The sequence below is a fragment of the Onychomys torridus genome, chromosome 9 (assembly GCF_903995425.1).
Source record: "Onychomys torridus chromosome 9, mOncTor1.1, whole genome shotgun sequence".
NCBI classification, from domain to species: domain Eukaryota; kingdom Metazoa; phylum Chordata; class Mammalia; order Rodentia; family Cricetidae; genus Onychomys; species Onychomys torridus.
In genome coordinates this window covers 43,585,252-43,608,766 of record NC_050451.1, presented here as the reverse complement: position 1 = coordinate 43,608,766, position 23,515 = coordinate 43,585,252, and the positions used below count along the sequence as shown (strand labels likewise).

Here is a 23,515-nt window from a genome sequence, read left to right as displayed (position 1 = left end):
CGGCTTTCGTAGTTACAGATGAAGTGATTTTCTGGCTGTTAGATGGAGGCCCTAGACTGCAGAAGGCAGGGATGGAATGAGCAGCCCACCTGTTGCATTCGCTCAGGAAGATAACGGGGCCAAGATGACGCTGGTGGGGGAGGATGGCAAGTGCAGGGTCTGATGCATCCCAGAGCTTGCTACAGAAATGTACAGAGCATGGGATGGACATACCTAAGCAGACGGATAAATGGTACCAGATTTGAGACCTCGAGACGGAGAAGAGCCAGTTTGGAAAGCAATAGTTTGCATTCTAATTTTAGACATGTCAGTTTTTAGGCCTGTCGGACTTGTGGCATGAGGGCACCTGAGTCTGGTGCTCAGGGAACATAACAGGACTAGAGAGTCCAGACGTTCAACCTTGCCGGGGACCCTGAGATCTGATGGCACTGCTCTCTCCATGCCTCCCTGCAGGGTACTGGCTGTCAGGCTGAAATGAACCCTCAGCAGTCTTCCGTCTACCATGGCTACCCTTAACTCAGCCTCTTCCTCCGGTACTGTTCCTTCTCCTGGGCACGATGCTCCGTCCCCACCTCCAGACACCTCCTCCTCCAGCACCTCTGATCCTGTCACCAAAGATCCCCCTGATGCCTCCTCCACCTCTGGAAGTGTAAGGCCCTCAGAGCCAGGGGGAGAGCTTCTGGAGTCAGGCTGTGGCCTTGTTCCACCCAAGGAGATCGGCGATCCCCAAGAAGAGCCTGGCTGTGGTCACATCCCACCAAAGGACCTCAGGGTGGAAAAGGAGGAGGAGGAGGAAGAGGAGGAGGAAGAAGAAGGAATCCTTCCTCTGGACCTAAGCAACCACTTATTCTTTGCAGCTGGAGGTGAGGCCTACCTGCTGGCCAAGCTGTCCCTGCCAGGGAGCAGTGAACTCTTGTTACCAAAGGGCTTCCCCTGGGATGAGGCAAGCTACAAGGAAGAGCCCAGCCTGCCCCTCCTTGCCCGCCTCCCCTCCTCACACCTTACTACCCTTCACATCCAGCATGGCTTTGACCCAACCCAAGGCTTTAGCTCTTCTGACCAAATTTTGTCCCATGATACCTCAGCGCCATCTCTGGCCGCCTGTGAGGGAAGGGATGGATCCTTCTGGAGCTACCAGCTGGTTCCAAACCCAACCGAAGATCCCAAAGATGGCCCCGTGGGGAGCCGATGGGGAGACCACAGGGCACCGTTCTGGATCTGCCTTCTATGCCGCCTAGGTTTCAGCAGGCTCCAGGCCTTTATAGGTCACACACGTTCTCATGGAGTGAAGCTGACCCCTGCCCACCACCAGGGCTTGCTGGGCAGCCCAGCCGTACTTCAGGAAGGTGATGATGGCGGCATGGTCTTCCTTAGCTTTCTGGAACCAAAACCCCTTGCTCACCCTTCTCCTAAAGTCCCTGAGAACAGCACAGTGACCATGGAGACAAACGGAGCCCAGTCTGAGGATGGCCCCACAGAGGCAGACATTCCAGCCCTCGTTCTCCCCGCTGAAGAAGTTATGGCCCTCAGCCCACCATCCCCACCCACAGCCCTGGCCACCTGGGACCCCAGCCCAACCCAAGCCAAAGAATCACCAGTATCCAGAGGCGAGGCAGGGCCAGACTGGTTCCCTGAGGGCCAAGAAGAGGGTGGAGGGCTCTGCCTCCCACTCAACCAAAGCTCACCCACCTCTAAGGAGGTTGCTACGCTCCCAGCTCCAGCAGGGTCTCCTGAAGACACCAGTGACCCACCCCAGTCCTGTCGCCTGATCGATGACTACCCTCCAGCCCCTGCAGCCTTTCAGGGCCTCAGCCTCTCCAGCCACATGTCCTTGCTGCACTCACGGAACTCCTGCAAGACTCTCAAGTGTCCCAAGTGTAACTGGCACTACAAGTACCAGCAGACCCTGGACGTGCACATGCGGGAGAAGCACCCCGAGAGCAACAGTCACTGCAGCTACTGTAGTGCCGGGGGTGCCCACCCCCGCCTCGCTCGTGGAGAGAGCTACAACTGTGGCTACAAGCCCTACCGCTGTGACGTCTGCAACTACTCTACCACCACCAAAGGCAACCTCAGCATCCACATGCAGTCCGACAAGCACCTGGCCAACCTGCAGGGCTTCCAGGCAGGGCCTGGTGGGCAGGGAAGTCCCCCGGAGGCATCCCTCCCACCCGCCTCGGTAGGGGACAAAGAGCCCAAGACCAAATCATCCTGGCAGTGTAAAGTGTGCAGCTACGAAACCAACATCTCCCGGAACCTGCGTATCCACATGACTTCCGAGAAACACATGCAGAACGTCCTGATGTTGCACCAGGGGCTGCCACTCGGCCTGCCCCCGGGGCTGGTGGGGCCAGGCCCTCCTCCCCCACCGGGGACTGCCCCCACCAACCCTCCTGAACTCTTCCAGTACTTTGGGCCCCAAGCCCTAGGACAGCCTCAGACACCTATGCCTGGGCCTGGGCTGAGGCCCGACAAACCCCTTGAAGCCCAGCTGCTTCTAAACGGTTTCCACCACCTTGGAGCGCCTGCCCGAAAGTTCCCTACAACTGGTAAGTTCCCTGACTCTGCTCCGGCCGCTCCCTACCCAAGCCGAATTGTATTCCCTGTCTTCTCCCTGAGGTCAGCTCCCCACTTAGGTAAACATGGCTCTCTCTAATCAGTCCCCCACCTCTTTTCTCCTTAACCACTCATCTGTCTCTGTCCCCCTAGCCCCTGGCAGCCTCTCCCCTGAGACCCATCTGCCACCAAGTCAGCTCCTGGGCTCCTCATCCGATGGCCTGCCCACTTCGCCATCCCCAGATGACAGCCCACCCCTGAAGGTGTTCCGCTGCCTGGTGTGCCAGGCTTTCAGCACCGACAGCCTGGAGCTGCTGCTTTACCACTGCAGCCTAGGCCGGAGCCTCCCTGAGGCCGAGTGGAAGGAGGTGGCTGGAGACACCCACCGTTGCAAGCTCTGCTGCTATGGCACCCAGCTCAAGGCCAACTTCCAGCTCCACCTCAAGACCGACAAACATACTCAGAAGTACCAGCTAGCAGCCCACCTTAGGGAGGGGGGTGGAGCCATGGGCACCCCTTCCCCACTGCCCCTGGGGGATGGGGCTTCTTATGGTTCTGTCTCCCCTCTCCACCTGCGCTGCAACATCTGTGACTTTGAGTCCAACAGCAAAGAGAAGATGCAGCTGCACGCCCGGGGGTCAGCCCATGAAGAAAACAGCCAGATCTACAAGGTGAAGTTCAGGCAGTGGGGCACAGGAAAGGGAATAGGGAGGAAGGAGGTGCAGAATAGAGAAGTGGAGGAGGAACCGGGTGATGGACATGGGGAGCAGGGCCGCGTATGCACCAGGGTAACAGAGTGCTGTGCAGAGCTGGAAACAGACCCAAGCACAGTGGACTGTGAGGAGAGAAAAACAGACTTCACTCAGCTTCTCTGGCATGTAGGCTGGAGGATGAATCCTTCTCAGTCCAGCCCACCATGTTATTAGAAGTTCAAGAGGACAGCAGCAGATTGCAGCCCCATAACTCGGGAACCCAGGGTGGGTCGGAGAAAGGGAAATTCAGATACTAAGCAGTGCTGCCTAGGTGACTGTAGAAGGGGAGAGGGAAGCCGGGCAGTGGTGGCGCACGCCTTTAATCTCAGCACTCGGGAGGCAGAGCCAGGCGGATCTCTGTGAGTTCGAGGCCAGCCTGGGCTACAGAGAGAGAACCAGGAAAGGCTCCAAAGCTACACAGAGAAACCCTGTCTCGGAAAACCAAAAAAAAAAAAAGGTGGGGGAGAGGGAGGTGAGCCAGGGGTAAGAGTTCAGTGGAGAGGGAGCGTCCCCAGAGACCTGGAGGTGTCCCGTCTACATCTGAGCCGGCCTCTTCCGTGGTTCTAGTTTCTCCTGGAAATGGAGGGAGCAGAGGCAGGGCCAGAGCTGGGCCTCTACCGCTGCCTGTTATGTGCCTGGGACACACCCTCCCGCCTAGCCGTGCTCCAACATCTCCGCACACCTGCCCACCGCGATGCCCAGGCCCAGAGGCGTCTGCAGCTGCTACAGAATGGCCCAGCTGCTGAGGAAGGACTTTCAGCTCTTCAGAGTATCCTGAGCTTCAGCCATGGGCGGCTCCGAACTCCTGGTGAGGAAGAGGGAACAGGAGCACACGGGCTGGGCAGGAGGCGGCAGATGGGGGGACATAACGGAGCGGCATAGGAAGTAGAAATAGGTCCACACGTGCGCGAGCCATCCCCAGCAAGTAGGAAGGCATGGGGAAGGGATGAGAAGGCAGGATGGGGGCTTCAGGAACAGGGAGGTTTCCCAGCAAGGAGAGGAACAGGAGACCACAGGAAGATGGCGAGAAGGGCAGAGACTTGGCTGAGTGAAGAACAGGAAGACAGCGAGGAAGAGCGACCCGGTGACTCTGAGTAGCTCTATTGGTTGTGCGGGGTGGTAGGCAAAAAGAAAAGCCTAAAACGTATTTCATGCTGGGCTAGACTGGTTGGAAGGAGATGGGCACTGTGGGCATGGTCCAAAGGCAACAGGGATGGGAAGAGGCCCCAACAAGTTTCCCAGCCTCTTCCTGTCTCCTAGGAGGTCTTCAGCCCCAAGGCTGGGCTTAGAGACCCCCTTAGGCAGCAGGAGGTTGTACCAGCAGAGGCCGGGAACAGCCAGCCAGGCGCCATTGATCCAGAGGGTGCAGGAGAAGAGCCTGGAAGGGGCTGTCAGAGGTGGGCATGGGCATCTGGGCTTTGGAGAGGCCAGCGGTGGGCGAGGGTGAGGGCAGGGCAGCAGGAACCGGGAACAGGCAGCATTGACTGGTGCTAATTGAATTGCCAATACACTGGCTGGAGTTAAAAGTGCTGGAGGGGCCCAGATCAATAGCTAACGATCCTGGCGCAAGGCTGAATGGAGTTAAGGAACTTTTAACACTTTAATTAGGCTGCCACCGAAAATAAATTCCTACACATCTGTCAATTCTTGAGTGGTAATCTCCTTGCCCATCGCCTCCTGTTCACTACAGTGGCCGCTTCATTCAACATTTGCAATGCCCCCCCCCCCACTGTGTTTTGGGGGCTTCCCCTTTCCAGGGTCTGTCAGGCCAGGAGGCCAAGTTTAGTCCAGTCTTATGGTGGGGCTTGTTTCTAGGGATGGGGTGCTAGGCTTGCCCTCCTGTTCAGCTATTGGAATTTTCACCTGTACCCTGTGTTTCTCCTGGTGGCTTTTCATCCTTTCCTGCCTCCCGATTCACTCATCCATTTCTTCACCAACTGGCTGCTTGTCCTGCTTCCTCTGCCCTGTGCCCTCCCTCCTTCCCCAGAGTTCACAGGTTGTACTGACTCTCTCTCCATCCCACACAGGGAAGGCTGACACCCCCTTCTCTAAGCCGCCCACCTCTGAGAAAGATGCCCAGAACAAGGCAGAACAATTGGGTGAGCCTCTGACCCATTTCCCTGGTCCAATTCACTGTGTATCCTGGGATGTTCAGGGGACCCTTCAGAAACCCAAGCACCCCAAAAGGCCTCCTTCCCAGAAGGAGCAAAACTGACCAAAGGAACGGGAAGGGAGAACGGGTCATGTCAGCCCAGGCATCCCTCTGCCCTCTTTGAAAACCCAGCCCTGGCTAACACGGAAGTCATCCCTGCCAGGCCTCACCTGCTGCTGCTGAGTTCCTTGCCCATCTTCTCCACTCTCTGCAGCCCACCTCCTACCCTGAAAGCTCTATGTTAGCAGAGGGGCTGTACAAGAAGGGAGAGGATTACAGACAGGCCTCTAACATCCTCCCCTCTCACCTTCAGCTTCTGGCGTGACCGAGGACAGAACTGGCCCTTCCACAGACAGTGCCAACCAGATCACGGTCAGAACTGGGGTAACTGGGATGACGAAGGTGGGGGCCTGGCTTTCCTGAGAGCTTGCACGATAAAGCAGTGGTTCTCAACCTGTGGGTTGCGACCCCCTTGGGTCCCCTGCAACCCCTGTGATTCATAACAGTAGCAAAATTACAGTTATGAAGTAGCAACAAAAATAATTTTATGGTGTGTGTGTGGGGGGGTCGCCACAGCATGAAGAACTGCATTAAAGGGTCGCAGCCTTAGGAAGGTTGAGAACCACTGCTCCAGAGGCTTTTGCTGTGCTTGTGGCTAGTTTAATTCAGAATATCACAGGAGAGGTTCTACTCGGGGCCAGTTCTGTATGTTCAGCGTATAAGGAAGAAAGCTGTATGCGGGGAGTGACAGGAAGGAAACGTCAAGAGAGAGATTGTGTTGAGGGTAGGGGAGACTAGAGAGAAGCGTGGGGACATGGAAAGAGCGGGAAACAAAAGAGCGGTCTCATAGGACAGCGAGTAGGATGTTCCTCCAGGGAGCTGTAAGCCGGAGCAAGCTGTCCTGGCAACCCCTTCTTAAGAGTAGAGGCACCGGGCTGGAGAGATGGCTCAGAGGTTAAGAGCACCAACTGGGGTTGGGGATTTAGCTCAGTGGTAGAGCGCTTACCTAGCAAGTGCAAGGCCCTGGGTTCGATCCCCAGCTTAAAAAAAAAAAAAAAAATACTTACCTGGCAGGAGAGATACCATGATCACGAAGGTGGTTTTCCCAGGGCGAGGTTTATCCATTGCACTCCGGATGTGCTGACCCCTGCGATTTCCCCAAATGCAGGAAACTCGACTGCAGAATTTGTGGTAGTGGGGGACTGCGTGCGCGCTCTCCCCTGAAAAGAAGAAAAAAAGAGCACCGACTGCTCTTCCAGAGGTCCTGAGTTCAATTCCCAGCACCCACATGGTGGCTCACAACCATCTGTAATGAGATCTGGTGCCCTCTTCTGTGTATATAATAAATAAATACATCTTTTTTTAAAAAAAAAAAAAAAGTAGAGGCACCAAACAAGCCCTGAGTTCCAGGACCTGGGCCTGAAAAGACTCGGGAACAATTTGGCCGTATGGCCTCTAAAGTGTCCGTTCTGAGGAGATTCCTGGTCTCTGGTCTTTCATGCCATCCTGGGCCTCACAGCTTCCCAGACTCCATTGCAGCATGCAGAGATACCTAAGTCCTTGGTAACCCCCCCCCCCCGCCAGCTTGTGGGGTGCACTAATGTGAGTGTCTGGGTACCCTGCCCTGATGTGCAGGCCCGGGAAAGTGCAGGGCAGCAGGAGAGGTAGGCCAGAGAGAGCAGCTTGATCAGAGGCAGCAGGCAAAATGCCGCCAAGCAGTTCAGTGAGGTGACAGCAGGCTTCTGTTGCCTCCATCCGTCTGGAGGTCTGGGCCACATGTGCTGAGGGACAGCCCTTCCCTGGGCCGCTTGGGGAGCGGCATTTACTAATATTAAGATGTAGTGAAGCCCGGGGCTGGAGCAATGGCTCAAGCAGTTAAGAGCACTGACTGTTCTTCCAAAGAACCCGGGTTCAACTCCCAGTAACTCTAGTTCCAGGGGGTCTGACACCCTCATACAAACATACATGCAGGCAAACACCAATATATAATATACATAAATTTTTTTTTTTTTTTTTTTGAGACAGGGTTTCTCTGTGTTGTTTTGGTGCCTGTCTTGGATCTTGCTCTGTAGACCAGGCTGGCCTCGAACTCACAGAGATCCGCCTGCCTCTGCCTCCTGAGTGCTGGGATTAAAGGGTGCACCACAATGCCCAGCTATAAATAAATCTTGGAAAAGAAGAAGAAGTAGTAGTGAAGCCAGGCAGTGGTGGTACACACCTTTAATCCCAGCACTTGGGGGGCAGAGGCAGAGGCAGGCAGATCTCTGTGAGTTCGAGGCCAACCTAGTCTACAGAGTGAGTTCCAGGACAGCCAGGGCTACACAGAGAAACCCCGTCTCGGAAAAACCAAAAAGCAAGCAAACAAACAAACAACCAGAAGTAGTGAGAGGGAACGAGAATGGGGAGCAGCTGAGTCTGCTTCAGGGGCAAACAGACAGGACCCCTCTAGATATTCGGGGACCTGGAAGAAGCAAAATAGGCTGGAAAAGGGACCTCTGGGTCCAGAAACTGTCCAGAAGGAAGGATGTACTTCACAGAAAAGACGGGCCGTGGGTGGGGGTAAGAGCCAGATTCAGGGCAGAGGCTGGTACAGGGCCATCTGTCGGCTGGAAGATTGACAGGGTGTCAGAGATGGGGAAGACACACCACGTGGAGGGAGGGGAGCTGGCAAAGAAGGAAGTCGGAATAGCACCTTAGTGAGCAAGGCCCTTGTCCTAGCCCAGTGGAGTTGCCAGCTTCCAGAACTGGTTGGCAGGGTGAGCCAGGGTGCCTTCCTGGCTCCTAAATCTGGAGATGGGGACAGTGTTGCGTGAATCCCAGTGACTGAGGCAGTGGTCCACCTCCTCCCTGACTCCTCCACCACCCCATGTGTCCCCAGGTGTACTGCTGTCCATACTGCAGCTTCCTGAGCCCAGAGCCTGACCAGGTGAGGGTTCATACACTCTCCCAGCATGCCGTGCAGCCCAAATACAGGTGCCCACTATGCCAGGAGCAGCTGGTGGGCCGGCCTGCCCTGCACTTCCACCTCAGCCACCTTCACAACGTGGTGCCCGAGTGTGTTGAGAAGCTGCTGCTTGTGGTGAGTACCGGCCAGGGGAAAATGGTCTGAAGGTCCTGTCAGGGCAGTGTGGGAAGACAGGGAGAGGCAACAGTATCCAGGCCAGTGTGCTGGGGGAGGGAGGTGAAGAAAACAGCGTTCTAGGGAGTTGACCTGCGATTTTAAAGTTGGTGCGGTGGCTCTCCGCACGAAGCTTGTCTAGTTCCCTTCGCTCCGAGACAAGACAACTGCATTACTCTAGCCCCCACTAACCCTGAAAAGAGTTGTTAATAGCAGAACCGGGTAGTCTTGAGGTTAGATACGTTTAGCCTGGGGAAGGGGGTCAGGGCACCTGCCAACCCAGTCCCTCATCCAAAGAAAAGCACCAATTCATTGGGAGGTTGGTCTAGACCGGAGAGTGGATCCCGGGGAAAGGAGCTTGGCACGGACACAGGCTCAGAGGGAATAGTCAGCAACAGCGGTAGGCCGGTGAATAGTACTGAAACCACTAGGATTTCCTGCATTCTAGGCCACCACCGTAGAGATGACCTTCGCAACCAAAACGCTACCTGGACCCACACCAACCCCTGTGGAGGATGGCCTGCAACGCCCCACTCCTGGACCAGAGCCCACGGCCAGCAGAGACCTGGTAGCAGGTAAGGAAGGGTAGGTACAGCATACCTCCCAAAATGGCTGAAACGGGGATCAAAGAGGTCTGAAGACTACCGACGTCAAGTCGGTGGCTTTGGATAGTGAATGGTTGGAGCTCGGCTTGAACACAGTTCTCTGCCTCTCTGTCTCCCGTAGAAAGCTCTAACCTGACTCCAGAGGCCAGCCCAGATCCTCCTGCTCCTGAGCCTCCCCCGGCAGCAGTCGAGGGCCCAGAGAATCAGCCCTCTTCTCCAGTCTCCTCTCCAGTCCCTCAGCTTGATGCCCAAGTCGAAGAAGTGGCTCCTCCCCCCGCCATGGCTGAGGAGGAAGAGGGAGCCATGGCAGAGTCCCGCTCGGCAGAGCCGTCGCCAGCCGACTCTCGACACCCTCTGACCTATCGGAAGACCACCAACTTCGCCCTGGACAAGTTTCTCGACCCTGCTCGCCCCTATAAGTGTACGGTGTGTAAGGAGTCCTTCACCCAGAAGAACATCCTCTTGGTTCACTATAACTCCGTCTCCCACCTGCATAAGATGAAGAAGGCTGCCATTGACCCGTCGTGCCCTGCCCGAGGAGAGGCTGGCATCCCACCACCCACCACCGCTACATCCGACAAGCCCTTCAAGTGTGCGGTCTGCCGAGTGTCCTACAACCAGAGCTCCACTCTGGAGATTCACATGCGCTCAGTTCTGCACCAGACTCGCTCCCGGGGTGCCAAGTCTGATGCCAAGGCTGAAGGGTCGGAGCGCTGCCAAGAAGAGCTGAAGGAAGGCGAGCCTGAGGGTGAGGTGCTCACTGAGAAGAAAGGCCCTGACCCCGGGGGCTTCCTGTCTGGACTGCCCTTCCTGTCTCCACCACCCCCTCCTTTGGACCTGCACAGATTCCCAGCCCCCCTCTTCACCCCACCAGTCCTGCCCCCCTTCCCTCTGGTTCCAGAATCGCTGCTTAAGCTCCAGCAGCAGCAGCTGCTGCTCCCCTTCTACATCCATGACCTCAAAGTGGGGCCCAAGCTGGCACTGGCTGGTCCTGCACCCATGCTGTCCCTCCCAGCTGCCACCCCACCTCCTCTCCCTGCACCCCCCAAGGCTGAGCTGGCCGAGCAGGAGTGGGAGCGGCCCCTCACAGCTGAAGAGGGGAGTGAGGCAGGGCCCTCCTCACCACCCCACACATCGCCCAGTGAGGCTGCCCGCACGGCAGCCAAGGCCCTTCTGGAAAACTTTGGCTTTGAGTTGGTGATTCAGTACAACGAAGGGAAGCAGGCCGTGCCCCCTCCCCCAACGCCCCCTCCTCCAGAGTCCCTGGGGGGTGCAGACAAGCTGGCCTGTGGGGCCTGTGGGAAACTCTTCTCCAACATGCTTATCCTCAAGACTCACGAGGAACATGTTCACCGCCGCTTTCTGCCCTTTGAGGCCCTGAGTCGTTACGCAGCTCAGTTTCGAAAGAGCTATGACAGCCTGTACCCACCCCCGGTAGAGCCCCCCAAACCTCCCGATGGGTCCCTGGAGTCACCTCCCCAGCTAGGCCCACCTTTCATGGTTGCAGAGCCCGAAGTAGCAGGGATCCACACTTGTGAGGAGCGAAGTCTGGCCGGGGCGCACTGGCCCCCGGAGGAAGAGGAAGGCTCCAGAGGGACTGTGCCCCCCGCGGTGCCCACAGGCCGCCGCTTCTCCAGAACCAAGTTCACAGAGTTCCAGACCCAGGCTCTGCAGTCTTTCTTTGAGACCAGTGCCTACCCCAAGGATGGAGAGGTGGAGCGGCCTCGCAAACCTCCTGGGTCTGGCTAGTCGTGTGGTGGTGGTCTGGTTCCAGAATGCCCGCCAGAAAGCCCGCAAAAATGCCAGTGAGGGCGGGCCTGTGGCAGCCGGAGGAAGCACTGCCGGGGGAGCCTCGGGCTGCAGACGCTGCCACGCCACCTTCGCCTGTGTTTTCGAGTTGGTTCGGCACCTCAAGAAGTGCTATGATGACGACCAGCCTCCCGAGGAGGAGGAGGCCGAGGGAGGGGAGGAGGAAGAGGAGGTGGAAGAAGAAGAGGTGGAGGAGCGCAACCCCGACCCTGCAGATGGGCCTGGCGGCCCGTCACCGGACCCCGCGGGTGGGGAGGCCCTGAGCCCAGCAGAGCCAACAGGGCCCGAAGGCCAAGAGTCGGAAGGGAAGGCATGCCCGTCGCCTCCCGCCCACGCCTGTGACCAGTGTCCCGCGTCCTTCCCCAGCCAGGACCTCCTGGCGGCTCACCGCAGACTGCATTTCCCACCGTGCGCGCAGCCCAGCGCTCCGCCACAGCCCCTGGAGCTGCCTCTGCTGGTGTTCGGGGAGCGGAACCCCGGAGTGTCGGGCGCCTCCTCGGTGGCAGGGGCGCCCCTCAAGCGGAAGCATGACGATGGCAGCCTGTCGCCCACGGGCAGTGAAGCAGGAGGTGGAGGAGAGGGTGAACCCCCCAAAGACAAGCGCCTGCGCACTACCATCTTGCCCGAGCAGCTCGAGATCCTGTACCGCTGGTACATGCAGGACTCCAACCCCACGCGGAAGATGCTCGACTGCATCTCTGAGGAGGTGGGGCTCAAAAAGCGAGTAGTTCAGGTCTGGTTCCAGAACACCCGAGCCCGGGAGCGGAAAGGCCAGTTTCGAAGCACCCCTGGGGGAGTAGCTGGTCCAGCGGTGAAACCCACCGTTACACCCACGCCCGCACCCTTCCCCAAATTCAACCTCCTGTTGAGCAAGATGGAAGACGACACCAGGAAGGAAGCCCCCAAGAGAGAAGCCCCCGCTTTCCCCTACCCCGCCGTCACCCCTGCTGCGGGGCCTCTGTCGTTCCTACCGCCGGGGAAGGAGGCCACTGTGCCAACACCAGAGCCCCCTCTGCCCCTCCCAGCCCCCGCACTCAGTGAGGATGAAGGCCCAGAGGACCCCTCTAAAGTATCTCCAGAAAACGAGGCTTGCAGCCCATCTGCAGGAGACCTGAGTGACTCATCCACTTCCAGCCTGGCTGAGCCAGAGTCCCCTGGGGCTGGGGGGACCAGTGGGGGGCCAGGAAGTGGGGCTGGGGTCCCAGATGGAATGGGGCAGCGGCGCTACAGGACCCAGATGAGCAGCCTGCAGCTGAAGATCATGAAAGCCTGCTATGAAGCCTACCGCACCCCTACTATGCAGGAGTGTGAGGTGCTGGGGGAGGAAATTGGACTGCCCAAGAGAGTCATTCAGGTCTGGTTCCAAAATGCTCGTGCCAAGGAGAAGAAAGCCAAACTGCAGGGGTCAGCACAAACTGCCGGGGGCGGCGGGAGCAGCAGCGAGGGCTCCTCGGCGGCCCAGCGCACCGACTGCCCCTACTGTGATGTCAAGTACGACTTCTACGTCTCCTGCCGAGGCCACCTCTTCTCCCGCCAGCACCTGGCCAAGCTCAAGGAGGCAGTCCGAGCCCAGCTGAAGAGCGAAAGCAAATGCTACGACTTAGCTCCAGCCCCCGAGGCCCCGCTGGCGCCCAAAGGGCCGCCGGCCGCCACACCCGCCTCCGTGCCCTTGGGGGCTTCCCCGACCCTGCCTCGCCTGGCTCCTGTCCTCTTGCCAGGCCCGACTCTGGCCCAGCCACCACTTGGAAGCATAGCTTCTTTCAGTTCCGGTGAGTTGGGGGGCTGGGAGGAGCTGGCCTTGAGAGAGCACCGCTGCCAATCACAAGTCCTTCTTTTCCTGTCCGGCTCTCCCCGACTCAGTGAGCCTTGCTGCAGGCCCTGGGGAGGGGAGAGGAGGGGAGGGGATGGCTGCTGGGTAGGGGGAGGCTGTGCGCAGTAGTAGTCTGGAGCAGGAAGGTCTGTAAGGATTAATCCTTCGTCGTTCCTTTCGTCTTCCTAGGCCCTGCAGCCTCCTCAGGCCTCCTTGGCCTCGCCACTCCAGTCCTGCCTGCTACCACAGTGGTCCAGACTGCTGGTCCAGGCCGCCCCTTACCTCAGAGACCTGTGTCCAACCAAACCAACAGCTCTACCGACCCCACCCCTGGCCCAGCTACTGAGCCCTCAGGAGACAAAGTCTCTGGTGAGCGGAAGCCAGTGGCCACCCTTACCACCTCCTCCACTGATGCTCTCAAGAACCTGAAAGCATTGAAGGCCACTGTCCCAGCCCTGCTGGGGGGCCAGTTCCTGCCGTTCCCACTGCCCCCTTCAGGCGGGGCAGCTCCACCGGCTGTCTTTGGTCCTCAGTTACAAGGGGCCTACTTCCAGCAGCTTTACGGCATGAAGAAGGGGCTGTTTCCCATGAACCCGGTGATACCTCAGACCCTCATTGGGCTACTCCCCAATGCCCTCCTCCAGCCACCACCCCCAGCCCCTGAGCCTACAGCCACAGCACCCCCAAAGCCCCCCGAGCTGCCGGCTCCTGGGGAAGGGGAAGGTAGTGAGGCCGACGAGCTGCTGACAGGCAGCGCTGGCATCTCCACCGTGGATGTTACTCACCGCTACTTATGCCGCCAGTGCAAGATGGCATTTGACGGCGAGGCCCCGGCCACCGCCCACCAGAGATCCTTCTGCTTTTTTGGGCGGGGCTCTGGGGGTCCCATGCCTCCCCCACTGCGGGTGCCTATCTGCACCTACCACTGCCTGGCCTGTGAGGTGCTGCTGAGCGGGCGTGAAGCCCTAGCCTCCCATCTGCGCTCCTCAGCCCACAGGCGCAAGGCAGCTCCCCCCCCAGGAGGCCCGCCCATCACCGGTACCAACAGCGCCACTGCCGTCCCGGCCGCTGTGGCTTTTGCCAAAGAGGAAGCAAGATTACCTCACGCGGACCCCAACCCCAAAACTACTACTACCTCTACACTTCTAGCTTTATAAACAGATAAACCAAGATGGGGCAAGAGAGGGCCTCAGGGTCCCCTCGCCCCGACCTTCAGCTCTGCCCACCTCACGGGGAGTCTGTCGATTCCCGCCGTCAGTGGGCCTCACACACCCCACCTCCAGCAGTGTCCTGCCTCCTCCCCATCCCACGGATACGCTGACCCTCATTCTCAGCCCCTTGCAGACGCACCCCCCCCACACACACCTTGGCATACGCGTCTGCTCTGGCCCCTCTTTCTCCCCATGGATCCCACTGTAAACACACACCCTTTCCACACTATTACACCGACTGAGAAAACGCCAAAAGAAAGAAAAGAAGAAGAAGGAAAAGGAAAACCCAAGACAAAAGCGGGGGTGGAAAGAATCAACTTTGCCACCCCCTCCTCCTTGTCCCTTGTCCAGAGCACAGACTGCTCACAGACTCCAAAAACCCAGGTTGGTTCCTAAGGTTGGAGCCTGGGATGGGCAGGGAGCCCATTAGACTAACCAAACTGGAGGCTGTCAGGGGGAGAAGCGCCCCTGTTCACTCTCCCCACTCCCCTCCCTCCTGACCCTCTCTTCACCCGATGGGACCCTTGCAGCCTGGACTCCTGGGGAAGCGGCTGCCAGGGACCCTTCTACCAACCCTCGCCCCATACCCTGGAAACCACAGTAACTTTTTCTCAAAGGCTTTAAACACAGAGATCCTCTCAGCAGCCGTGGGCCTGCCCCATGCCCTTGCCCTGCCAAGGGCAGTCCAGCCTCGGGGATCAGCATTGCCCACCAATGGCAAATCCAAAGTTCTTTTTAAAAACAACAAAACTGAAACACACCAAATAAACAAGAGAGAGTGTGCACATTCACAAGAGAGATATGGAGAGACCAGAGAAATGGAGTAAAGGAAAGCATAAACTTTGAATATACAGAGAGAGAGAGGAAACAAAAGAAAACTCCCATCAAACAAATGCCCCCCTCCTCCCTCCCCCCCATTCAGTTTGGTTTGGTTTGGTTTGGGTTTGGTTTTCGTTTTTTCTGTTTGTACCCCGGCTCCCCCCACCCCCTACCCCTGCGCCCATTTGAGAGTTTCTTACAATCTGAGCTCTGATGCCTCGAAGTCCTCATTGGGCGATCCACAGGACTGGAGGCTCTGCAGCCTTGCTGTGCCAAGACTCTGAGAGGACTGGTAATATAGACATGACTCCCATCCCCCGAGGTGAACATGTATCAGGATACAGGATGCATCTCATTCTCAGTGGTTGGAAAGCCTTGTTCAAGAGTCTTTGCCGTCCCCAGAAGAAGGGCACAGTTGGGGGCAGTTCTGGTTTCTGAAATCAAGACGCGGATCCCCTTAGCCTGTCCTTTTCTCTTCTCATTGACTTTTTCCTCCCCAGGGCTCCTGTGGTGTTTCTGACTGTCTGGAACACCCTTTGGCTTTGCAGGCTCCCCTGTCCCTCATCCACTTTTCCTCCTCCTAGTCCTCTGCCCTCTGCCTTGCTCCCTCCATTAATCGGCATCTACTGGAGGTGTTGCCCAAAGTCTGCCTGTCTGTTAAGGCATAAGGACCTGTAAGAAGATGTGTAGGAAGTGGGACCCTGACCACAGCCTGCTCTCCAGGGGATACAACAGGAGGCCAGTGTCCTAGGGGACGCTTCCCATACCCAGTCTTACCTCCTGTGTGACCATCGGGGGTAATTTTGGCAATCCCCAAATCTAGCCCGAACAGCACAGGAGAGATTTAATAGAGGTTTTATTTTAGCAAAGAAAAGCCTGCAAATTTCTCACCTCCTCCAGCTATTCCATCTCTCCTCTAACTCCAGGAGTCCCTCCAGGCCTGGTGCATTAGTTACCCACTTATTCTCTGCCCACCCTGGAACTTAGCGTTTGCAGGGTCCCCCAGCCACATACCAACACGAAAGCAATGCTTTGTGTGCAGAAAGGGAGATGAGGGGAGAGTCAGCTTAAATCCTTACTTCTCACACATTCTGGATCTCCAACTCCTGTGCATTCACTTTGAAAGTTAAGAAACTCCTAACTGAGGGTAAGATGAAACCAGTTCTGTTGATACCAAAAATGCCAGTAACTAGAAAATCTAGCTGGTGGTGGTCTGGTGCCTGCTGCCGCCATTGGTCCCTGCCTCTCAGCATCTCTCACAGACACATATACCCCATCCTTTTCTCTCACTTGTTGAAATTCTATGTATAAAAGTATTTTCTTAGCAGCATGTGTATGAGGAAAAAGGGTTTTTTTTGTTTTTTTGGGTTTTTTTTGTTTTTTTTTTTAACTCTGCTTTCTGGGAATGTGACTTGTGTATAAAAGATAAAAAGGAAGAAAGAAAAGAAAAAGAAGGAACTTTAAAAGAAAATCTTGGTAAACATCTGCCTTGGGATAATTAGAGGTGTTGTGTCATGCATTTTAGCCTGGTTAGGTTGGATTAAGTTTGAACTATGAATGGTTTTACCAAGTTACTGTTACAAGAACACCCCCCTCCCCAATGCCTTCTTACCTGAACACAGTGGCCTGGGACACGCCATGTAGTCACAACAGTAGACAGAAATTGACCGAGCAACTGCACTTTCCCAGGAACCTTGGAGTTGCTGACAGGTCAGTCAGCACACTTTCCAGGGTGGACCAGTCTGCAGTCTTAGGCCACACTGAACAGCAACACTACCACATCAGACAGCCGCGCACACCAGGGGAGCTGGTGTCTGAAGAACCCTAGAGATGACCATCAAGTCAGCAGGATCTCGTGGAATAACAGACGAAAGGCAGGCAGGGTAACACTTCCAAATGCTTCTGCCCATCTGGTAAGCGAGCCTGGACTAGGACCTCATTAGATGGGTCCACAGTGGCTTCTTCGGGATTCCTAACATACACAACTCTAAAGAAACACCTAAATCCAGGTCACTTCTCACTCCAGGGTCATTGCTGGGAGGCAGGAGGTGCAAATCATCTTGCCTGTCTTTGCCTTAAACCTTGTGAGGGATCACAAGGTACTCAGTCCTCAACAAGGAAAAAGAGAAATCAAGTTTGCTGGGAGAACGTGAGAGAAATCCAAAGCCTTAGTAGCCAGATAGGGCAGATACACAGTAGGAACAAACCAGTTCTTACCCCAAACCTCTAGCCCTCAGGTGAACTTGCAGAAGAGCCAAGAAAGCCAATTATACTAATCCTAAGAGCCCCAGCTACTGCTTTCTATTACTTAGTGTCAGACGAGATCGCCAAGTTCTCATCACCCCACTGTTTCAAGACATTTGTTCATCTAGGCATTCATCCCTATAAAAAACCTTCACATAGGAGACTGGCCATGGTGGTAGACACCTATAGTTCCAGCACTCAGGAGGCAAAGGCAGATGGATCTCGGGGAGTTCAAGGCCAGCCTGATCTACAGATAGGATTCCAGGCCAATCAGGGCTGTACAGTGAGCCTCTGTCTCCAAAAAAAAAAAAAAACCAATTTACATATGAATAGAAACAGTTCTATGTATAGCACCCCACCAACAAAACAAATCCATCCTCAGAAGGAACAGCAGACCCCAGCCAAGAGGTCTGCAGACACACACACACACACACACACACACACACACACACACACACACACACACAGAGGCTTACACTTGCCGAGAACATGCCCTGAGAAAACCTTCACACCCTTAAGAAGTAGTACCTTCTAGGAATTGAAGTTGTAGGTTAGCAGAAGGGCGCTTGCCTGTAAACACTTCACATGTGCTAATTATCCTCGTGTGAATGAAGACAGAGAAAGCTCACAAATACAGCAAGTCTCAGGAAAATGTGACCAGTGTCCGCTAGTGTTGAACACGATTAACTCATGAAGAAAAGGCTGTAAATGATTGTTGTCTATGGCTGAGACAGGTAGGTGAGAGCCTGAAACTGGGTGGACTGGGCTGGGACTCTGTTACAGGAAGGCCTGGTATTGGGAAGTGGGGGACACATCTCAGAAACTAGTCAGACTGGGAGACTGAATTAGGAAGAAAGGCAAGGGCAGCAGTTCCCATGGGATAAGGCAGCAGACCAAGCAGCAGAGCCTACAGGAGTGGAGCATGGATATAATACGAAATGATGAAATGAACTCTGAGAGAAGACGTTTAGGGAAGGCTAGACCAAGGACTGCTGAGTCTGAAGAAGAGCAGAGCAACATTGAGAGAACACTCCTCTTGGAAGAGCCTACAACGTGTGTGGAAGTAGGGATCAAACCCAGGGCTCCAGGAACATTAAGCAAGAGCTCTTCCGCTAAACCACAGCCCCCATTCCACACACCACCACCCCTGCTTCTTCTTTTAACCTAGGGTCTCATGTAGCCTACGCTAGACTTGACTCTCTGTGTAGCTCAGGATGACCTTGAACTCCGGGTCTTCTGGCCTCCATGTCATAATTGCTGGAATTACAGGCAAGCACAACTGACTCCCTTTTTCTTTTTTCGTTTTTTTTTTTTAATTTTTAATAAATTCATTCTTTTGAGACGGTCTGAACTTGCTCTCTAGCTCAAACAGCTCTTAAGCTCCCAATCTTCCTGCCTCAGCCTCCCGAGCAGCTGAGGTCACAGGCCTGTGCCTGTGAAGACACTACATTTCCCAAAAACAGCATCAAGTGACAAAAGTAGGTGACCCAGTTGTGTGACCACCCTGAGACCCTCCTTGATATAGAACCCAGCTAATTCTCTACCCAAAACACAACCAGAAATTAGAGTACATAGCATTATTCCCTGACAGTATGACATGGGTTTCTGGCAATCCCCCAGTGACAGAGGTGTCTGGCTAGAAGTTAGTGGAGAAGCAGGCCGAGTGATTAGAAGGAGAACAGAAAGAGACTGAACCTGTCAGTGGGGGAAGCAAAACAGCCTTATCCAGCCATGTGTAGTCTCCCCAATGGCTAACACCCATCAATGGGTGGTCAGCTGGAGCTCGATGTTGCCCACATCTGTAACTCTGCGGTCCTTCTATAACAATAGCAAAACCTGCACAACATCTTCACTCAACTTGGAGAATGCCCACACTGGACACATCCCATCCAATGACTCAAGCAGCAGCAGTGGCAATATCTGTAAGCTGTGGGGATTTGCCAATACTGCCGTGGGCCCAGCCCAGTACACTGCTGACTCCTACTTCACAACCCAGGTCTCCAAAAGACAGGATCTCGATCTCTCTCTCTCTCTCTCTCTCTCTCTCTCTCTCTCTCTCTCTCTCTCTCTCTCTCTCTCACACACACACACACACACACACACACACACACACCACAAAATCCATACAGATCTCACAGGGACACAGAGGACATCAAACAATGCTCCCAGTCTCATAGTTCTCGACGGGAAGATTTCAGAAGCACGTTGCAGATCTGGGAGGAAAAGGAAGTGGGACTTTGAAAGTGTTATCAAGGTGTGGGGGGTGGGGAGGGGTCTTCTGTGAAACTACTGCCAATTGCAATCACTGTTCTAACAAGTTACATGTCCTAACTGGACCTCACAACTCCCCCCATTTACCAGCTACCCTTACACAGCATAAATGTACATATACCCCACACACCATATATATCATTGGTTTGACATGAAAGGTGGTCAAGATAAAACAGATACAAAGACAATGAAAGTTCACATGAGACTGACCGCCCTCCAAGATGATGTCAAGTCATGGAACAGTCTGTCCCAAAGTCTGTCCACCTACATCATGGTTACCTGAGTGTTTGTTTAAAATATGTCCTAAGGTAAGTCTAGGGTCCAAGCCTGTAATGCCAGTGGTGAGAGAGGCTGAGGCAGAAGCTTCACAGATTCAAGACAGCCTGGACTACAGAGTTTGTTCAAGGCCAACCTTGAACTCAGCAAGACCCCATCTCAAAATAAAAAGCAAAGAGGGGATGTAACTCAATGATAGAGTGTTTGCCTATCATGCACAAGTCCTGGGTTCAACTTCTAGTACCACAAATAATGATTAAAAGTGCATTTCTGAACCGCAGTACATACCAAGTGAATCAGAAACTCCTGCTGAAATGATCTGTGCTGTTGGCTAAGAGCTACTGTCCCACTCTCCCGTCCCCAGGACCCTGCTACACCAGAGGCTCCCACACAGTGACTACCATCACTTCAGATTTTTCCCCATTAGTGCCAGGGATTGAACCCAAGACCTCGCACATGCTAGGCAAGTACTCCACCACTAAGCTATACCCAATTCGACTTTTTTCTCCTTAAATGTACGGTTTTCGTTACCTTGACAAACACCTTCAACCTTGCAATCTACTAGAATCTGATGGTGTCATGTGCTCATAGTGGCTTTCTCTCTAAAAGCAGAAAACAACTCTTGATCACTATCCACTTACCGTGTTGGCCGAAGACCTCCTGCTTTCTCTTCTCCTGTGGAAACCTTGCTTCTTCTGAAGCTGCCATCCGCTTCCAGAGATGTTAAAATCAGAACTCCCCCAGCCCAGCGAAGCTCCGCCCAGCATGGGCAACAACTCCGCCCCCTTACTTCCCATGAGCAGGCCTTGTCACTGAGAGCCATCTAGCCTCTCCTTTGACTTTACCCAAAGCTGCATTTTTCTCCAGATCTTCCAGGCTGATGGCCTACAGCCTCTGCCTACCCAGGAATTAGGGAAATCCAGTGCTGCTGAAGACTCTTGCAGAGGGCATCTGAAAGTTAAGATTTTCAGGGGCTGGAGAGTGTCCTTCAAAGCATCTTCTCTAGCATAGTCATTGTCGGACTTTGCCCTCCTTCCAAGAGTAGATTTCAAAGACAGAAATTAGTCTGGCCCTATCTGGGGTACCATTAGGAGACCCCTAAACATAAAATCTTAGTCTCTGTGGAAGTCCCAGGTACCATTGTCTTCCCTACACCGCCCCTCTCCAGTTCCAGAGCGCCTCTCATCCTTCTTAGGGACATTTTAACAAGGGCTAGTTCATCTTAACCACAAGCCAGCAGGAAATGCACATGTAAAACCCAGCCACTCCCTAGCAGCAAAGCCTGAGGGTCTCCCTCCACTCTTTCGGTACGTCTGAGTAAGAGCACAGCTGTCAAGTCTCTCCAGGCCTTTTCACCCTCCAATTATTATTATTATTATTATTATTATTATTATTATTATTATTATTATTATTTTCTGTCCTAGCTGCCCACAGAGGTCCACAGCCACTGGCTTCAGGTGTGGCTGTAGATGATGTCCTGTCCCTCTATACTCCGGATTCTTTTGCCTAGCTGCTCAGAAACAGTATAGTGCCATCAAAACCCCCTTTTGGGGGCTATTGAAGGTAGAAAGAGATGAGTGTCCACTTTGGGGACCAGCAGAGGTGAACCGATGTAGAGAATGCTGGCTTCAGTCCATCTGTGAAGGGCAGCCTGGGGTGCCGCTTCCCAGCGTGGAGCTCCACCCAGCCTGGCACTTCTATGCACATGACCCCTCTCCCTCGCTGTCGCCAAGTGGTTATCTTGAGCAAGTTTGGCAGCTTTGGTTTTGCCGCAGTGCCAGAATCTGAGTCACTGGTCACATGCCAGTGCAATACTGCCAATTGTGGCGGCATCTACTTGGTTGGGTGCCAAGCAGTAGGACCCAGATGGTGATGATGAAAGAGAGGGGAAGGAGAGGGAAGCACCAGGGAGGAAATTCAGCCACGTTTCTAAGAGTGGACGGTACAAATGGGATCCACGAAAAGGTACCCTCGACATTTCTCAGCCCAGCTGCCATGCAACCCCTCCAATCATGGTACATACAGACCAGGCTAGAGGATACAGGATACGGCCATCTTCAGCGGGGAGATGACTGGAGGCCAGCACGCTTCTTCCTTGGGGTCTTAGCGATGGCACGCTCCCTCCATTGTGTCCTCATGCGGCACCCCGTCTGTCATTCAGCTCTCCACATCTAAGAGGGAATGGGAAAGAGGACCTGGCAGAAAAGTCTATTCTCCCAAAGAAAACATCCTTCATCTCACCATCTAACTCCTGGCACAGCAACCTTCTGAACCCAATCAGAGGGGCACCGTCACCCTCCCCAGTCTACACAACACCAGAGCCATGCCAGGCTCCACGGGCAGTGCCAGCTTCCCTGGCAGCCCAGTTCTCCTGCTGTCGTCCTCAGTGTTCTCTTAGGAGGCCACACTGGCAGCCCAAAGAGGTTCTCCCTGGGTAGTAGAGGCTCGGTCCCTCCTCCTCCCTCTTCCATTCTTCCTTGGTGCCTCCCCATCTACTTTCTTCACACCCCAGACTGGAACAGAGATAACTCCTTCCTAGTCCAGACACTTCTCAGAGCTCATCCTAGAGGGACAGCGGCATCGGCAGCACACCCCCTCTCTACCTCCTTGTCCCGCTAGTCCCCATAACCCCAGACCTGGGCACGAGCCCAACACTTGGGATGCCAACAGCTCTTGTGAGCCGCACCTTCCTCCCAGAGCACAAGGACTCCTGTCGCTGCTCCTCCACTCATCCCCTCCCATCTCCATGGGCACCAGGGTGGCAGCTGCCGTGCCCATGCCTGCAATCAAACAGCATGAAGCAACTCATGCACCCTCTTCTCCCCTCCAAGGCCCCACACCTCTCCCCTCCTTCCACTCCATCCTTCTGTCCTTCTAGTTAGATGCTACAGTGGCAACCGCAGTGCCAACCCCCACCCATGCCCAGGAGGCTCACATACAACACGCGCGTATGCGTACATGTACACACGCGCGCGCACACAAACACATACACACACGGCCCCATGAGTGCCAGGCAGCGGTGGGCAGACACACAGCAATGCAGTGACTGGTACCCGAGGAGGCAGCCAGATTCGGCACCTGATCCAGTACCCATTTGGGATTGGGTGGTAGGCAGGCAGGCGAAGGGGTGATGGAGGCAGGCGATGGCCCTAGGTTGGCAGCCGATGGAGCTAGGAGAATGGAGGGAACAGATGCTCTTTGCCCAGCCTCCCTCCCTCTCTCTCCCTGAGATCAGTGCCAAGCTGGGGGGATGGGGAGAGGGGAAGATGGGGGAAGGGTGGCATTTGGAGAGCTGGCAGGCGGGGGGAGCTGGTTCCGCCCAAGCTGGGCAGTGCCGGCACTGGCTGCCGCCTCTCCACTCTGCCATCTGTCTCGATTCCCCACCCTTTCTCTCCCTTTCTCTTCCTTTCTCTTTCTCCTTCAGCCATAGGAAAATGAAAGAGGGAGACAGGGTCCTCATCCCACCCATCCCAACCTCTACACCAGCCCCTCTCCCCTCCCCACAACTCACCACACCATACCACCACCAAGCCATCTGTGCTCTCGTCTCCTGGCTCGGTCACCTTCTTTCACTTGCCTTCACCCTCATGCCAAAACAGGTGCAATTTCAATATATATAATAAACATTACATGTTATGTATATATATGCACACACACACACACACACACATATATACATTAAAAGGCAACTTAAAATGAAAACTATTTTCTTTGGAATGTCCTATCCTTCAGAGTCGGGGTCCTCGTTGCCAATATTTATGTGGCAGGCAAAGGGAGGGGACCCTGTCCTCAGCTGGTGCCCATGAATCCGATGCCAAGGAGGAGGGGTGGCTGGGGTGGGGTGGGGGGGGGGTGGGGTACCGGGAGAGCTCTCTTCTTTCTGCGCCCGTAG

At 55.0% G+C, this 23,515-nt stretch overlaps 1 protein-coding gene, 1 long non-coding RNA gene and 1 other non-coding gene across 12 annotated transcripts; 2 read left to right on the top strand and 1 right to left on the bottom strand.

The window, feature by feature from the left end:
• The first annotated feature begins 420 nt into the window (after nucleotides 1-420).
• Zfhx2 (zinc finger homeobox 2) lies at nucleotides 421-14,909 on the top strand. Its single transcript, XM_036198734.1, is given in 10 exon segments — nucleotides 421-2,549; nucleotides 2,710-3,227; nucleotides 3,876-4,116; nucleotides 5,336-5,407; nucleotides 5,774-5,832; nucleotides 8,339-8,539; nucleotides 9,027-9,153; nucleotides 9,305-10,905; nucleotides 10,907-12,761; nucleotides 12,992-14,909. Coding segments are annotated over 10 exon segments (7,689 nt in total). The 5' UTR covers nucleotides 421-502; the 3' UTR covers nucleotides 13,960-14,909.
• On the top strand, nucleotides 6,520-6,683 carry LOC118591680. Its single transcript, XR_004945977.1, has one exon. It is a non-coding gene; the product is annotated as a U1 spliceosomal RNA (small nuclear RNA).
• Nucleotides 10,051-23,231, bottom strand: LOC118590911. Of its 10 annotated transcripts, none has more exons than XR_004945875.1 (7): nucleotides 23,135-23,231; nucleotides 22,677-22,793; nucleotides 21,647-21,794; nucleotides 20,265-20,574; nucleotides 16,445-16,941; nucleotides 15,033-15,266; nucleotides 10,051-12,870 (listed from the first exon to the last, which is right to left on the bottom strand). It is a non-coding gene; the product is annotated as an uncharacterized LOC118590911 (long non-coding RNA). The 10 variants fall into 10 exon arrangements; XR_004945876.1 differs by lacking the exon at nucleotides 23,135-23,231 and adding an exon at nucleotides 22,310-22,403 and having other exon boundaries at nucleotides 22,677-22,853; XR_004945883.1 differs by lacking the exon at nucleotides 23,135-23,231 and having other exon boundaries at nucleotides 10,051-12,565; nucleotides 12,679-12,870; nucleotides 22,677-22,853.
• Nucleotides 23,232-23,515: the final 284 nt, after the last annotated feature.